Source organism: Panthera onca, chromosome A3, assembly GCF_046562875.1.
Source record: "Panthera onca isolate mPanOnc1 chromosome A3, mPanOnc1 haplotype 2, whole genome shotgun sequence".
Classification (NCBI taxonomy): domain Eukaryota; kingdom Metazoa; phylum Chordata; class Mammalia; order Carnivora; family Felidae; genus Panthera; species Panthera onca.
In genome coordinates this window covers 31,805,586-31,823,031 of record NC_138341.1, presented here as the reverse complement: position 1 = coordinate 31,823,031, position 17,446 = coordinate 31,805,586, and the positions used below count along the sequence as shown (strand labels likewise).

The 17,446-nt window shown below is 41.5% G+C and overlaps 1 protein-coding gene across 1 annotated transcript in view; it reads right to left on the bottom strand.

Moving 5' to 3' along the window:
• ARHGEF33 (Rho guanine nucleotide exchange factor 33) overlaps positions 1-17,446 on the bottom strand; it is a 50,603-nt gene that overhangs the window by 17,447 nt on the left and 15,710 nt on the right. Inside the window, exons 8-13 of the mRNA XM_060653120.3 lie at positions 13,170-13,299; positions 7,802-7,934; positions 5,768-5,851; positions 4,510-4,593; positions 2,704-2,852; positions 1,542-1,706 (exon numbers count right to left, since the gene is read on the bottom strand). Of these exons, the coding sequence (XP_060509103.2) occupies positions 1,542-1,706; positions 2,704-2,852; positions 4,510-4,593; positions 5,768-5,851; positions 7,802-7,934; positions 13,170-13,299 (745 nt within the window). The remainder of the gene's footprint in view (positions 1-1,541; positions 1,707-2,703; positions 2,853-4,509; positions 4,594-5,767; positions 5,852-7,801; positions 7,935-13,169; positions 13,300-17,446) is intronic.

Here is a 17,446-nt window from a genome sequence, read left to right as displayed (position 1 = left end):
TCAAAGGTGAAAAGAAATGATAAATGAAATGCTGACCTAACCTGAATTGTCTGTTAACTTGGAAATTGTTGAGTTTTTTACTGGCTATTTTCCCAACACAGAGTGCAATGGCAGCCATCTTTTCGGGCTAGATATAATCTCTAGGGATTTCATTTTGGGGCTCTGTTTGTTTCACTTCAAAGATCATTCTCATAAAAGCTGAAGTGGGGGCACCTGGGTGGCTAGGTCAGTTACGCATCCGACTCTTGATTTCAGCTCAGGTCATGATCTCATGGTTCGTGAGTTTAAGCCCCGAGTTGGGCTCTGCACTCATAGCACAGAGCCTGCTTGGGTTTCTCTCTGTCCCTCTCTCTATGCCCCTGCCCCACATGCTCCTGTGTGTTCTCTCTCTCTCTCTCTCTCTCTCTCTCAGCGAGCCCAACACAGGGCTTAAAGTCACGAACCTTGAGATCATGACCTGAGTCGAAGTCCAATGCTCAACCGACTGAGCCACCCCAGTGCCCCTGGAATTTTGAGTTTTGGTTCCCCTTATCTTTCCAGAAATCCTGGTTTCAAAAGTAGCCAAGTTGACTTTATCCTTATCCTTTAGAGGTAAAGAGTTCCAGATACATAAATGGCCTATTCCTTAATGTAAAAATCATCAAGAAGTTTGTTCAATAAGAATCCAGCTTAGTGGGGGCACCTGGGTGGCTCAGTCGGTTAAGAGTCCGACTCTTGGTTTCAGCTCAGGTCATGATCTCACGGTGTGTGAGTTCGAGCCCCGCGTTGGGCTCCATGCTGACAGCACAGAGCCTGCTTGGGATTCTCTCTCTCTCTCTCTCTCTCTCTCTCTCTCTCTCCCTCCCTCTCCCTCTCTCTGCCCCTCCCCCACTCACTTTCTCTGTCTCTCTCTCAAAAATAAATAAAACTTAAAAAAGAATCCAGCTTAGTGTGCTAGAGGATTGTATGCAGAGACTTTAAAAAGCTGTCAAATACATCCACGGCAGAGAAAAACTTTAAGAGAAGCTGTCACAAGTGGAGAAAAGAGCTTATGAAGTCCTTTTATGAAGAAGCTTCAAGGGGAATCAGGAGGACTAAACTACACTCTCTGTGCATCACCTCAGGCCTATATCTCTTTTCAGAGCCTGGAGTTCCACTCCCCCCTGACTGGGATTCTCTCCCTCTACTGTACCTTTTGGAGAACGTAAGTAGGTTCCCACCCTTCTGAGGAGCTATAAGATGCCTTCCTGTCTTCTTGCGGCACTCTCTTCCACCCAATCACTGTCCAAACCCAAAGAGACTTATGTTGTAGATGGAGGGTGGTTATGTGTGGTAAATTGTTAGGAGTAGCCGTCAGCCTCTAGGCCTGCCCCTTGACATTAGCCTTCCTCTGGGATCCAAGTTTTGCGTCAGCTGCTTGCCTGCCCACATAGGCCTGATGGGGCAAGAGAGAGGAGAGTCCTGTAGATCATACTCCTCGTTCAGGCTGTCCTGCTACCCCACACAGACCACTTGGCACCCAGGGCCTTGCCATTAGCATTTCCACAGCAACAGGTGCTTACGTGACAGCAGGGCCAGAGCTGGGAGCAGAAGGGTAGGGTTGCAGCATCTCTTCTGAGTGGATCCCGCTGTCGCGGACAGCCTCAGGGCCTGCAGTGGGGGAAGCATCTTGTCCAGTGTTTGCACACTGGGAAGCCAGGCCTTTGTACAGCTTCGCCATGGATGACCTGTGAGAATAGAAGTAATCATTTTCAGGGTGTACATTGGGAAATTGGCTCTGAACACACAGATTAGGACAAGAAAGATAAGGAGACATTTCTTAGATGAAGCTCATCTGTGAAGTTCTCTCTCTCTCTCTCTCTCTCTCTGGCCCTCTACAAACAAGGTTGTTTACATAACAGTGTAAGCTAGATGCTGGGCAAGAATAAGGATGCTGATTAATTGCCTGAATTAAGTTTGGGGGAAAGGGGTGGTATAGGAAGATATCCCCCAGACCAGCATCTTTTTCCGGTCTCAAACACCCACAGAAATTATTCTGTTTTCCTCATTGATTGGAATGAGGTTGAAGGAAATCCAGGTCATTAGAAAGTTCTGCTACAGATTGCTTCTGTTCCCTCTGAAGCCCAGATTCTCCCCAGTCAGCCCTTTTTGTTTCTTTTTAGCATTAATTTGTTCAACCACCACCCCTCCCTTATTTGTTTTGTTTTTATCCATAGCACTTATCACTATCTAACTTACTTATTAACTTGCTGTCCAGCCCTAGAAAGTGAGTTCCATGTGGCAAAGATTTTTGCTTGTTTTGTTTGTTGCAGTATATTCAGTGCATAGAGCAATGCCTGATGCATAGTAAGTGCTCAATAAATATTTGTTGAATTAATGAAAGAACCCACATTCTGGCCTTTAAACTGCATTTTTTTAGTCTGGCAAGCTTAGGGAAACAATTTCAATGGTTAGTAACATGAGATAAGGGGGTCTGCATAAGTATTAGAGTAAAACTGTTTATTTTTCTGAGGTAATTTCCCCCAGGTAATAGGTACCTCCCTCCCTATAGCCAGCCTGGCCATCTCATTCCCCACCTCTTCTCTGTTCTCTTCTACCTCCTGTCACTGCATTTCAGCCACTTTCAATACAGTGCGGTTACTTGTGACAGGTACCCACATTATCTGTATTCTTGTTCTTAGAAACCTTTGATAAACCCTCTAAGCAGCACCATCAGAACCTTACTTCTTGAGCTTTTTCCGTTTCTGAATAAGCAAATCCTCGTTGCATTGAAACAGCAGGGTGTAATGCGAGATAAATACTCGAAGGCGCTGAACACACACCAGAAGTAGGTAATAGTCAGGGTGTTCCTGCTCTGTGAACTTCAGGACGTTCTGGATGGAGGAAAAAAGGAAGCAGCATTGCATAATTAGAATGAAACATTTTGTCTCTTGTACCCTTTGCCTCCATCTGTTGTGAGCGTTTGGTAGCCATTTAATCAAAACAACAATACATATGGCCAATCTAATTGGCTGAAAGGTTAATCTTAATCTAATTAATCTGAAAGGTTAAACTTGACGTTCTCTTTGTCCATCCCACCAAGGGAGACTAACAGTCATCACTGTTCCTGTTTTGGCTGGATGTAAACATAGGCTAATTCCATCTGAAAAATTTGAAGGATCTATTCATTAGATTTTTGAGGTAATGGAGCCATTCTAACAATTACTGTCTATAAGCAATGCCTTATAACCCAAATAAGTCAGACTAATGGTGAGAATGTCAGACATCAAGGGGAGGATGTTTATGATCAAACCTGGTCTGGTGGTCCCTACTATATTGCCTACTGTGTGGTAGTGAAACATGCATGTTAGTTGGATCTGGAAAGCTAATGTGTATTGAGTCTTCCTATTGCCAAGTACTAATCCCTTTACATATTTGTTTTCTCATTTAATGTTTACCACAGATAGATTCGATAGGTGCAATCATTATCTCTGTTTAACAAATAAGGAAATCAAGGCACACCGAAGTGAGGTAATCTTCATTAGGCCACACATCTAACAAGTAGCAGAGCCAGAATTTGAACTTGTCAGACAGTAGAATCGGGGCTCTCATTTATCATGCTGCTTGCAAGACCTGGGTTTGAGTCCTAGATTTTTTCACCTATAACATGTGTTAACTTGAGGAAGTTACTTAACTTCTTTGGCTCTGTATTTCCTTATCTAAGCAATGGTAATAATACCTCTTTCATGGGATTATTGAAAACATTAAATAAGATAATTTAATTTATTGTGAGAAGATCTTAAAATCTAAAGCCACATATAATTGAAAGTCTTCTTAATAGTGATACTGGGCTACTTCTACCTGAGATAAATCCCAAGCATTTCTAAGATGCTTTCAACTGAATTACTTAGGAAAATCAGTCAGCAATTAAACCAGAATAGGTGGATGTTAGAAATAAGAGGGACTGGTAGGGATGCTGGTGAGCCTTTCTCTCAACTCTACTTCCTCCAAGGTGCTGCAAGCCCTGTGGAAAAATGATGTGCAGAAGTCACCTCATCAACTTCTTCATGCTTTGTCTGTGACATAAGACATAAGCAATATATGGCAGGCTCTTGGACTCAAGCCAAAAGAAAGTAGTCAAAGAGCACTTAAGTGGACAGGTTACATAGATACTTCTTAGATGCCAGGGATGGGGTAAGAGTTTAGGGGTACATTTAGATGGCTGTAGAACAAGATGGAAGGGACTCAATAGGTACTTAGAGTCTACCAGGAGCTTCTATAGAAAGATCCTGGATCAGCAGAGGTGGTGATTGCTGGTAAATGAAGATAGAACTTCAAAGGCAGACATCATGAACCAAAAATTTTTAGACATTGAGATTGTGGTTCGTACTACAAGGTAGGAATGGGATAATCATAGCAATCTAAATCATTTAATTACTCTTTAGAAATACCAATGATTCTTCCTTGACCCTTTACGGTGTTTCTCATTTAGAAGCCAAAAATAGTAGTTTAGCTTGAAAATCATCTTGGTGACTTCCTAGCCACGCCTACCTGCAGATGTATCAGATATTCAGGGATGCGCTGGACTATGTGAAAAAACAGTGTGTAGATGTCAGATTTAATCTCTTCGTCACCCTGAATGAAAGAAAGGTAGAGTCACTCTTCGGTGTCCCTCCGGCTCTGGCTGCAGAACCCCAAAGTCAGTCCTACCAGAGTAGGCAGAGTTTTTTATTCCCAGAGCATTTTCTTTCTCTAAAGTGTCATGGTCCTTCATTGGATAGGCCACTTGTTCAGAGACATGCTCAAGGAGACAATTCTTCTGTAGCAGGGAGCATATCATATCATTCTTTCGAATCCACCCAACTTTCCAAACAACCCCCTCCCTCCCCACTACTCTTGTTAGCACAGTGCTGGACACAAGTGGGCACTCAATAAATTATAACCGAGTTGAATAAATTCATTCAGGTTCTCTTGTAAGTACTCATTACAGTGGCTTAGTAATAGGCCCTAAGGGTGGACTGGAGCCTCATGAGGGTGGAGACAGAGTATAACTAGAAACTGGTCAGCCGGGCTGGCAGAGCAAACATGTTGGACTCTCCCCATGTCCCTTTCTTTCCCTCCCTTTCCATTCCCTCTCCTCCCCTCCCCTCCCCTTACTTTCCTTTCCTCAAATATTTGATGGGTGCTAACATGTGGTAGGCGTTATACTTATAGGGTTGAGAGTAGTTGGTGGGGGGGGTGGAAGTAGAATGTTAATAAGAAAGAGACCCTCACCTCTCGTGAAACTTGATTAACTCTTAACTTTAGGCTTCTGATAGAGTTTCTTCCTATTGACCTAAAATAACTAGAATTGTTAGATATTTATATGTGCTTCTTGAGCACCTACTATAGCATTGCAGTAGCAATACTTAAAGCTACATGATTAGAACCACTTTATGATCTTATAAACTGACACAGGATGATTTCAGTTTAATATTCAGATTCAAATTGTACCTGGGGAAAAAAAAAACCCTCATAGAGCATGCAAGCTGTGGCCTGAGGATCTCTGCTTAGAACACCTGTTTACTTTGTGTAAACTTCCAGTGCAATAGAACAGAGAGTCAGCGAGGCAGGGTGTGGACCAAAGCACTGGCACTCATCCTCGAGTGGGCTCCTTTAACTCCAGGTAGGGTGTCAGGGACTCTGTTGGAGCCATTCCTCAGCCTGGAAGACAAGCTGAGTGCATGTGTTGTGTTCCCCTAGGTGGATGAGCAACTTCCTACAGATATACCTGTAACCAAAGGGCAGTACACACACAGAGTCACCTTACCTCCTTCAGAACAACAACATGAACCAAAGAGATGCATTCAGGTAGGTCCCTCAGGTAGGCAACATAATAATCCAAGAAATTATTCTTAAAAACAAACACAAAAATGCATGGTAAGACTCTGGAAACAGGAATGATAGCAGCTAATAGTTTTACAGTCGTGTGTTTCACAAAGGAGTACTTTGCAGAGATTATTTTGATCATTTAATGTGTTCGTTAATATGTTTTGGGGGGGTTTTTAATTCATTTTTTTAAACTTTTTGGTTTTAAGGTAAATATCCCTATGAACTTGAGAACCAACATTCAATAATCCTGCTTTCATGAGAGAAAGTGAAAAACCAATGCAGCGGAGAGGGGTCATGTAAGTTGAAAATTTTTTTGTGTGTGTTTATTTATTTATTTTGAGAGAGATAAAGGGCAGAGAGAGAGGGAGAATCCCAAGCAGACTCCACACTGTCAGCACAGAGCCCAACGCAGAACTCGATCCCATAGAACTGCAAGACTGAGACCTGAGCTGAAATCAAGAGTCGGACACTTAACCAACTGAGCCACCTAGGCACCTCGAAAAAGTATTTTTAAATTGTTAAATGATTAAAATGCATATTTTGTTTTTAAGTTACTTTTAATTCAGTCATCTGCATCCAGTGAGGAACATTGTCCAACCCACCTTCCGGTGTCTAGACCAGTGATTCTCAGTTTTTGCCACTAATTGTATATTCCCACCATTTGTTTATTCTTCTGTGCAGTATGCCTTCAAAAAAACAATTTTCAGCTTCCAAAGTTATATTCCCACAGATATAACAACTCTCAGCCCAAGAAAGCATACTGAATACAAACAAGTAAAAGTGGTATTAGAGGGATTGCATTATATCCATACAAGTAAATAGTTTGTAAACTATACAAGTAAATAATTTGTGAACTTTGTCTTATTACCTACAGTTGAGAATCACCAATATACAGAATTTGATTGCAGGCTAACTATGGCTTGCAGACCAATTTTAATTAGCCCACACAATATATTTTTTTAATGTTAATTTATTTTTGAGAGAGACAGAGAATGTGAGTGGGTTAGGGACAGAGAGAGAGGGAGACACAGAATCCGAAGCAGGCTCCAGACTCTGAGCTGTCAGCACAGAGCCCGATGCGGGGCTCGAACTCACGAGCTGTGAGATCATGACCCAAGCCGAAGTCGGACGCTCAACCGACTGAGCCACCTAGGCGCCCGTCACAATATTTTTTAAATAAGAAATTTCATACAAAATTCTGGATTTCCAGCGTCTCTTAAAATATCAGATCTGGAAACTCTAGTCCCTTCTTCCTGGATAATAATTGGATAATATTCCTTGTAGAAAAGCATATGTGCTCCACTTAAGCTTACCTCCCAACAGTCCATACTGTATTACACTCCGCTTATTTCCACTGATTTATATCACTATCTGGCCCCGTAGGCATTTGAGTTTGCAACCTCTGGCCTGGGTCATACTTTCTTTGTAGAACATTACAGAGATTTCAAAACTTAGCACTCTTCTCCAAAAAGTGAAAATAAAAAACATTCAAGACAAACCACTGCCTATCACATTTTTAAATACCGCTAAGGAATGAAATTAGGTGAGAAATACAAGCACATATACAAACCCCCCTATACTAATTTTGGATGGATGGATATGTATAGATAGATAGATAGATAGATAGATAGATTGATAGATTGATAGATAGACAAATACACACACACTTACGTGCATACTCAATGGGCCGTTCTACATAGTACAGTGGAAAGCGATGGGCTAGAGGTTAGGAGACTTGGGTAACAGATCCATGACTGCCTAGCTAGCCGGGTGATTTCAGCAAAGTCTTTCAATGTCTCTGAACTTTATTTCGTTATCTGTAGAGTGAGGAGGTTAGACTAGATCTCAGCGGGTTTCCTATCTCTGAAAAATCACTGGTTTGAGGTTCTCCATTCAGAGAAGCAGACAAGAGAGACACAGGTGCATGTAATTCAAGTTTATGCAGGATTTTTTTTTTTTTTTTACAACTTACCTCATCATTTGTTAATTTAAGGAATAAATCTCCAAGAACTCCTTGGCGTGGCCACTTCAGGACCCTTTCCTGCAGAGCATGGAGCAAATCGAGGTGCTGCTGGACAAGGTACCGTAAAGAACCAGGGAAGAGGCTTGAAACAGAATAGAGATAGGATCACACAAACCGGGTGTAGAGAAGAAAAGAGCCAGAAGAACATCTGCAGGAGGTCCTCCATTTTCCCATTCATTCAAAATATTCTGAGCTCTGCATATCCTGAGCTCTGCATTCAGGATTTTTTTTTTTTAAGTTTGCCATTGTAGACCTGACAGAAAATATCCTCAGGATGTAAAAAGACCCATTAGCAATGGTTCCTACACAAATCTATATTGTACTAATAAGGAGCATATCACTTGAATGGCTTTTTTTTTTAAGCTTATTTTTTTTAGTAATCTGTACACCCAATAAGGGGATCAAACTCACAACCCTGAGATCAAGAGTCACACGCTCTCCCAACAAAGCCATCCCGGCACCCCTTGAATGGCCTTTTTAAAGCCAAACTGTTACTCTCTCATTTATGTGACAGTGGAAATTCTCAGGGAAATCTTTTCCAAAATTTTAAAGTTATTTCCACTTGATGTGCAAAATAGTCTATTCTAATTAGTGTTGTAGACAACAGCACTGAGGTGGCACTTGGTCATTCTTAGCTACTGGGTAAGAGACTGATTTAGGGAAGAAGGAAAACTTGTTTAAAGCTGGCAACTAAACGCTCAGGGGACAGGCATATGAAAGTGTTCATTTCCCTTCCCGTCATTATCCAAGAGGAAAACTGAGCAAGGACAGAGACTTGCCTGGGAAGGCTGTAGACCAGGCCTGGCCTGTTACTCCCAGGAGTTTCACAGAGCCCCTTCCTACTCTCACAGCCCTCTCCCCCATCCCTTAGTGTGCCTCTTTTTTTGTCTGTTTGTTTTTGTTTTTTGGTTGTTTTGTTTTGTTGTTTTTTCAGAGGAAATGAAGGGAGGAGAAGTGTCAGAGAAGGACACAGTGGAGAGGAGAGAGAGAAAGAATCATGGGAGGAAGAAGGGGGTGGATGGAGAAGAGTGGGACAATCAGAGGCCTATGGGAACAAGGAAGCAAGCTGCAAGGAAATGGAGTCTTGCTGGGCTACAGCAGGGATCTGAGCCCTAACTTGGTGACTTACAGGAACTGAAAGTAGGTTCCCTTGTGTTTTGAAGACCACACGTTTAACAAAGATGAAAGTGCTGGCCTGCTTGTCACCGAGAGCTGAACTTACGTGGATATTTCTCCAGGGTCCAACGAGAGTAAGTTAGTGGACAGTTGGTGTGCTTTGTCCACCCTGAACAAGCAGACCTTTGTTGAGAACAGTAGAAAGACCATCAGTTTGATAAGAGGTCTTTCAACCCATCTCCAAGGAAAGCAAAGACTCCCCTGGAGCTATAGCTCAGAGAAGACACACAGACTGGAGAGGGTACCCAGCCCCCTGTGAAAAGATACAAGGCCTCCTTCATTCCTGCCTTTTCCCCCTCCACCTCCTGTGCCACTGGTCTCCGCATACGCAAAGCCTGCTGGTCTGTGCTTCCTGAGCTCTTCTGGCTGGCATAGTGGGCTTAGGAGATCTAAGTGATCCCTGTCTGGATCAGAGGGAATTTGGAGGAGTGGCTAGGAGACAGTCTGACTGGGAGGAAACCATAACATTGCTGGAGGAAAGCACAACTGATTGAACTGAACAAGTGAAACACTGTGCCAGCAAAAGGTCTAGATGTGAAAGATTTCTCCCCACCCAATGCTACCATGGCTTCCGGTGATATTCCTGATGTGACACTGAAAGCTGTTAGGCCCCCACACCATGGTAAGATCTGACTTGGAAATAGGTTGTCCTTTTAGGTTTTGTAATATCTCTTAGATTACCCCTTTCCTTTTTTTCTTTCTTTACTGCTCTCCTGGCCTTGCCTGGCCTCACCTGAGCTCACCTTCTTTCTCTTTCTTTTGAGACAGCTGCCTTCTGCTACATGGTGATCAGTGTACTTGCAGCGTTGGAGAGCTGGTAACTTGGTTGGAGTCCAAGTACCTCCTGGACTGTCCACTGGGGTAACAGAGATTTCAGGGTGAGGGATGAGGGTCAGAAAAGGCTAATGCCCCCATCAAGTATTATGGAAACACATAAGTTACAGGAAGAACAATGACTTGTGGTGGGTTCTTCACCAAATATTGGGGAAAAAATGTTCTATTTAATAAAGATATTATTTGAAATTGGAGACGAGTGTGGAGAACGTGAGCCAGGAGATGGAGAACAGAGAGAGAAAGAAGGCAAGCAGTATAGACACGCACACACATAACCTATTTCACTGTTTTGCCTAGAGCCAGACCTGATTCTCAGAAGCAACTTTTTCATGAAGATGAAGGTATTAAATGCTCAACTTCTTATCTGTTCCTTACCAGGAGTGAAATTACGGCAACGTGAATTTGTTTATTGTTTTTTAAAACCTTCAAAGTTATTTCAACTCCCACACTACAGTACTTAAAAACAAGGGAAATAAACTAAAAGCAATGAAAGAAAACCCAGTTATAGTTTCAAATTAATAACTTAGCTCTTGCCAGTTCAATTTTAGGCCAAAATAACTCCTGAGTTTCAGCAGCAGGATGTGACCCAATCTGACCCGCGTGGATAAAGAAACATTCGCCACCTGGTGGTGATCTGTAGCACACTGAGTTCTTGGTGGATGTGGCACTGGAGTTTAGCTTATAAGACTAACTGCCAGTCAAGTCAAGCTGACTTTGCCCCTCCCTACAAGTATTCAGACAGACAGGACTATTTGATCCTGAGCTTATAATTCTATCTATAGAGTGAATCAGACCAGAAAAATCCAAGAACTCCAACTTCTGTGATCCTCCAACAAATGAACGACAGCCCACATGTTCCACTCAGACCTCCACTGGTAGCTTGTGCCACTGCAGTTTTCAGCCCAGACGCAGGGCTAGCTTGAAACAGGCTGAGGAGGCTCTTGAAGGCTTTTTTTTCCCCCCCTAGGGAAATCCTAAAGTTGTATCTTAAAGGTTTGAGAAGATGTGGCAACCTCAGTTTTGAGTGTCAGGTTATAGTTACGGTGGGTTTTATTTTCACCCCCAAGTTACTTTTCAGCAGGAGCAGAAAGTGCTGAAGCCTTGCAATGTGTGATGGGAAAGATAGGAAATGTTATTAACTTATTTTCATCTTTACATGGGGGAAAATGTCAGTAGAGAAAAGGAATAATCCCATTCTGCTATGTTTTCATTCAGCTGGTCTATTTAAAGCACACACAGAGGCTTCAGAAAAGCTTAGAAAAAAGAAGAAATGTAGTAACTAAAGGAGGATAATGGAAATCTAACCCTAGGGTGGAAAAATGGCAACACTGCAAAGCTCAGAACTAGAATCTTTATATTAGTAAGACTGAGAGTATCAACTTAAAGCTTTTCTCATCTTGATCTATGAAAAGAAAAAAGAGGGTCAGCTTAGTAAATAACTAACATGCATAGCATCGTCATGGATATCAGGAATAACTTATCTTACTTTCATGGAATTTTGTATAATAGTTTTAATTTTTTTTTAATCTCAGGATTTGGGGGAGATTAGTCCTTCCTCAGCAGTGGGTCATAGGAGAACATCTTAGACAAGCAGGAAGTGACGGCAAGTAGAAGAGAGCTTCCGTGAGCCAAGCACATTTCTAGCATCCCTACCTGACAAATCAGTTGAGATCTGAAGTAAGAACCTGTGGGCTGTTAGGAGGGAAGCGTAAGTTGTGAGATGGGAAGAAACAGAAAGTCTGCTTCTGGCTGAGAAACTTGATACGGTGCTTGTCAGTCAGGTGACGTCTTTGAAACTACAAGGTCCTTAGAGAAGTGGCATGATGTGGAAAGATCACAGGGACAGGGGCACACAAGCCTGGGTTTGAATTCGGGCACTAATTGGCCATGTGGCTTTAAACCCCTCTGGACCTGAGTCTCTTCATCTGTAAGACAGGGTTCACAGGGTTCTTGTGAAGGTTTCATGAAGTTATAACTGAAATGCCTAATTACTGTGATCCAAAATGAACAATTCTCTCTCCTTACCCCATCCCCAAATTTTCAGGGACAAGGAAGAGAAGTTGCTGGCTTAGTATCTCAGATGTGGAAGCAAAACCACACCTAGAGTTAGACTTGCCTTTACATTTGATTCATATGTAAGATTGGAGTCTAGCAGGGGAATTAAGGGGCCAGATGGGGAAGGAACGACCAGCAGGAATCTAGGTGGCCACCGAGAGAAGGTGAAGCCTGGTCCAGGGCCTCCAGTGGTCAGAGCTTTTACCATGTCACATCACCCTTTCTATCCCTTGTTTTCTATGCTTTGTTTACCTCAGTTTTGCAGTAAAATAATTCTTGAAAATAGTCAAGTCACTTTCGAGTTTGTCAGGGAGTATCCCCTCATCTTGGCCATTTAGCTATGGGAAGCTTTGTGCTCTGGTGACTAGGTACCTTGTTGGTAGCCGCAAAGCCAAGTAAAACGAGGGGATGGAAAAGAGCAGGAAAATTTGACAATTAGGGGCTTCCCTAGATAGATTCACAATATGAACCATCAGTGTCTATTACCTGATAGCGTATTTAAACCGGTAATGCTACGTTTATCTATAATAGGCCATAATCTAGACTTTCCAAGCTTTTGGATTGACCTTTTCCTCAACTAATCTGGATTATTCCAACTTCATCACATTAGTCCTTTCCACCAAACCAGAGTTTCCTCCTTCCTGCTTTTCTCAATGGAGAAGAGGCAGAGAAAATAGAAAGATTATGGACAGATACCCGTCAAAAGAGTGTTGTAATCTTGGGGCCAGCATGCTCCAGACCCTGTGGAAGCACTGCCCCACAACACACACACCATACACACACACACCACATACACACACCACTTGTGCACCATTCGGTACTATGGGACCACCTGAACAAATGAGAAAGATCCAAGTCCCAGTGTTAACCAGCCCCATGCCATTTATCTGATGGCCACTTAGTGCTTCAGACCTCCCTGCGTCCATTCCCTTACACCCCCCGTGAGACCTGTGGTCCCACGAGAACATGCAGATGTCAACAGAGAGCAACATCTCCCTCACTGTAGCATTTATTTTCCCTTTAGGTTCTTTACAGACATGCCAGGGATACTGAAGGCCCCAGAGACTATACTCAGTTTCTTATCTAAATTTGTGACTTGCCAGGGGTTACCTGCTATCACTGCCTACGCTCTTTTCAAAGACTATTCCTGGAACTCCTCACAGGTCCCAGAATTCCCCAAATGGAAACAATAAACAACTTACCTTAAATCTTAAGCAATCTGAAAAAGGAAAGGCAATGAATACATGGGTACCTTCTCTCTTTGGAATTCCTCTTTCCATCTGACCCTTGGAATGTTGCCTTGATCTTCAGGATCAGAGAGATGTTGATGACGTATTTTCTTTCCGATTCAAGCAGTTCTAGAGCCACGGTCTGTCTTTTAGCTTTAAAAATAAATCAAAGAGGGAATTTTTGTCAACCACTCCTTCCCAAAACTCTGTTAAATCATAGAAAGCAATAAAAAGACACTAAACCCAATAAAAAGAGACATCGGCAAATTTTTGGAAGATGGAAAACAGAATGGAAGCATGGTAATTAATTCAGAGTGAGGGCACAAAACCTTGGTGTTCTCATCCGCAGATGGAAAATCTGCTAAGAAGCAGAAAGGCTCAAGAAGTGGAGGCACCAGGTGCCACAGAAAGTGCAATTTAGGAGCAATGCTGAAAACAGGAGACATGGTCTACATAAAGTGCAATTGAACTTCCAGGCCCCTCCCCCCCATGCCACATGGCTTCCTCATTTATGCCCCATGTGAAAATGGGAAAAACTAAACTAGAGGGGCCCTTATCTCTGGGGTCTGGACTAAAAACATCAGAGAGGAGAAGGAAGAGTTGAGATGCCAAAAGGAAAACAAGGGAACTCAGAAGGCTTGTGTCCTTCTGGAGGAACAGGGAGACCCCCCCCACCCCCAGCCCCTTCCTCTGGAGCTCTTCCCACAATGCCAGTTCCCACTCCTGCCACTCTTCAGGCAGGAGACTGGAGGATCTACCACTGAAGAAATGGAACTCTCCAAGGAATAAAGACCTACAGACACTGACATAAGGAAGTCACCTATCAAAAAGTTAATTTGCCACTCGATTAGCCTACAGTGAAGCCCATTTCCTGATAAGCTTGGCCAATATAGAATTTTGCAGTTTCTTTTTATTTAGGGCTGTATGTATATGAAGAAAAAGGTATTTACCCATTAGGAATAAATAGAGACAATGCAGGAGATGGAATGTATAGCATGGTGACTATGGTTAATAATATCATATTGCATAGTTGAAAGGTGCTAAAAGAGTAGACATGAAGTTCTGGCAAGAAAAAAAAATTGTGGTTATGTATAGTGACAATGTTAACCAGACTTACTGTAGTGATCATTTCACTGTATATACAAATATCAAATCATTATGCTGCACATCTAAAATTAATATAATGTTGCATGTCAATTATATATACCTTAATAAAAGAGACAATGGAGAAACAAAACTTTTTAAAAATCCTACAGTTAATACCTCAAAGAGGTACGAGAAAAACATTCTAATCATTTAATAGTTACGTGATGCTAGAGGCGCCTGGGTGGCTCAGTCAGTTAGGTGGCTGACTTTGGCTCAGGTCATGATCTCAAGGTCTGTGAGTTCAAGTTGCACATCAGGCTCTGTGCTGACATCTCAGAGCCTGGAGCCTGCTTCAGATTCTGTGTCTTCCTCTCTCTCTGGCCCTTCCCTGCTTGCGCTCTGTCTCTCTCTCTCTCAAAAATAAATAAACATTGGGGAAAAAAAAATTTTAATAGTTACATGATGCTGGGTTTTTTTTGTTTGTTTTTTGTTTTTGTTTTGTTTTAAGAAAAGAGAACACTCCAGAAGAAGGAGGAGGAGAAAAAGAAACTTTTTGGCATTTTTTCAAAGATGAAAGAGTGGAAAGTAAAGTCAAGGAGGTTTCCTGCCTTCTTCCCTACTCCCCCACCCCCAAAACAAGAAAGACATGTTGAAGAAAAATAGACTAGAAAAAGATGGTAGTGGAGAAACTCAATCCATGAGACCCAACATCAAATTAGTAGGAGTTTCAGAGAAAATAAAGAAAATGGATGAGAGCATATTATCAAATGAATAATAGAAAAAAAAAAAATACCAGGACACTCATTTCTAGAGGAAAGAGCCCATTGTGCTCAGCGTAATTAATGAAAAAGACTCTCGCACCGCTGTGACACTTCAGCACACCAGAGGTAAAGAGAAGATCCTAAAAGTTACCAGAGAGAAAAATCCAGTAACATACAAAGGACTGGGGATCAGAATGGTACTGGGCTTTCCAACAGTAACACGAGAAATTAGAGGACAATGGAACAATGGCTTCAAAATGATGAGGGGAAAAGATTTTATATTCACCTAAATTATCAACAAAGTATGCGGAAGCTACTGGACAATAGGTTCCATCAAACGAGAAGTAAACCGAGAAACCAAGAAGGACACACAAGATAAAAACAAACAGGAATCTAGCATAGAACTATGAAGGGAATTCCTAGGAAGAGTGGGAAGTCCCGGGAAGGCAGCAGTGCAACAGGCCAGCACGGAGCAGGAGGACAGAGGTCTCTTGGACACATGCTTCTGGGGAAAAGAAGAAAAATGTAAATGAAAGATTTTCCATTACACTGCTAAAAAAATTAAAGAAGACCTATGTAAAGGGAGACATATACCACGTTCTTTGATAGGAAGACTCAATACTATCAAGATGTAAATTCTCTGCTAATTGGAATAAAAAGAACATAGAGTCTAGAATTAGACCCACCCAAATGTGATCACTTGATGTTCTCTATGCAATTCAATATGGAAAGGAAGATATTTTCAATAAAAGGTGCTGAAGCAACTGAATAATCACATGAGGAAAAAAAAGAACCTGGACTCCCTCACACCATACATCAAAATTTATTCAAGATTAATAGATTGGGGCGCCTGGCTGGCTCAGTTGGTAGAGCATGCAACTCTTGATCTCAAGGCCATGAGTTTGAGCCCCATGTTGGGTGTAGAGTTTACTTAACAACAACAACAAAAGATAAGTAATAGATCTAAATGTGAAAGCTAAAACTATAAAGATTTTAGAAGAAAACAAACTAGAATATCTTCACAACTTTGGGATAGGTGAAGATCTCTTGGAAGGACACATAAGTCATGATCTATTTAAAAAGTTTAAAATTGGGGTGCTGGGGTGGCTCAGACAGGTAAGCATCAACTTCAACTCAGGTCATGATCTCATGGCCCGGGGGTTGGAGCCCCAGGTTGGGCTCTATGCTGACAGCATATGGAGCCTGCTTTGGATTCTGTGTCTCCCTCTCTCTGCCCCTCCCCCACTTGTTCCCTCTCTGTCTCTGTCTCTCTCTTTCAAAAATAAATAAACATTAAAAAAAATTTAAGTTTAAAATTGATAAACCTTATCAAAGTTAAGAGCATCCGTTCATCAAAAGAATATTAAGAAAGTGAAAAAGCAAGCCACATACTAGAATTAAATATTCTCTGTACATACATCTAACAAAGAACTCATATCCAAAATATATTAAGAAATCCTAGTAACTGATAATAAGAAGAGGCACTTCATAAAAGAAGGTGTACAAATAACCAATTAGCATGCGAAAAGATTTTCAACATCATAAGTCATCAGGAAAGTGCAAATTAAAACTACAATATGATACCAGTTACACCCCCATGAGAATGGCTAAAATTTCAAAGACTGACCATACTAAATATTGGGAAGGATGTCAAGCAACCAGAACTCTCAGACATTAGTGGTAGGAGTATAAAATGTCCCAACCTCTTTGGAAAACTGTTTGATGTTTTCTTTCAAAGTTAAGCATAATCCTATCCCAGAATCTAGAGATTTCACTTCTAGGTATACATCCAAGAGAAATGAGGGCATACATCCAAAAAAGACTTAGATGAGAATATTCATACCAGTTTTGCTTATAATGGTCCTACACCGGTAACAGTCCAAATGTCCATCAACAGGAAAATAGATAGGCAAATTGTGGTAAATATATTCCATGTGATTGAACTACTGAATGAAAGACACATAGTGTATTGAGAGAAAGGAGTCTGACTCAAAAGAGTATACATTGTATTATTCCCTCCATATGAAGTTCCAGAACAGACAAAACTAATTTATGGTGACTGAAGTCAGAAGAGTGGTTCTTCAGGTGCATGAGAGAGCTCTCTGAGGTAACAGAAATATTATATATCTTGATCCAGAGAGTGATCACAAGGGGATATACATACATACATACATACATACATAAAAAGTCAATAAGCTTAAACTTAGGTTTTGTGAATTTTGCTTTATGTAAATTCACCCTCAGTAAAGTACTGATAAAAAAAAATAGCAGCATAAACTGGTTTCAAAACACAGAAGCAAGTACCAGAAGGAACTGTGAAAACAATTTAAAGGGGTTGTTGCTTTCTTTATAATAAACCTTTCGATACTCTTTATTTTTTCATGTGTTTGATAATAAAAACTAATTTTTGAAAATTACCTTCCACAGAATAGCCAGAGGGAAATGCCATTATG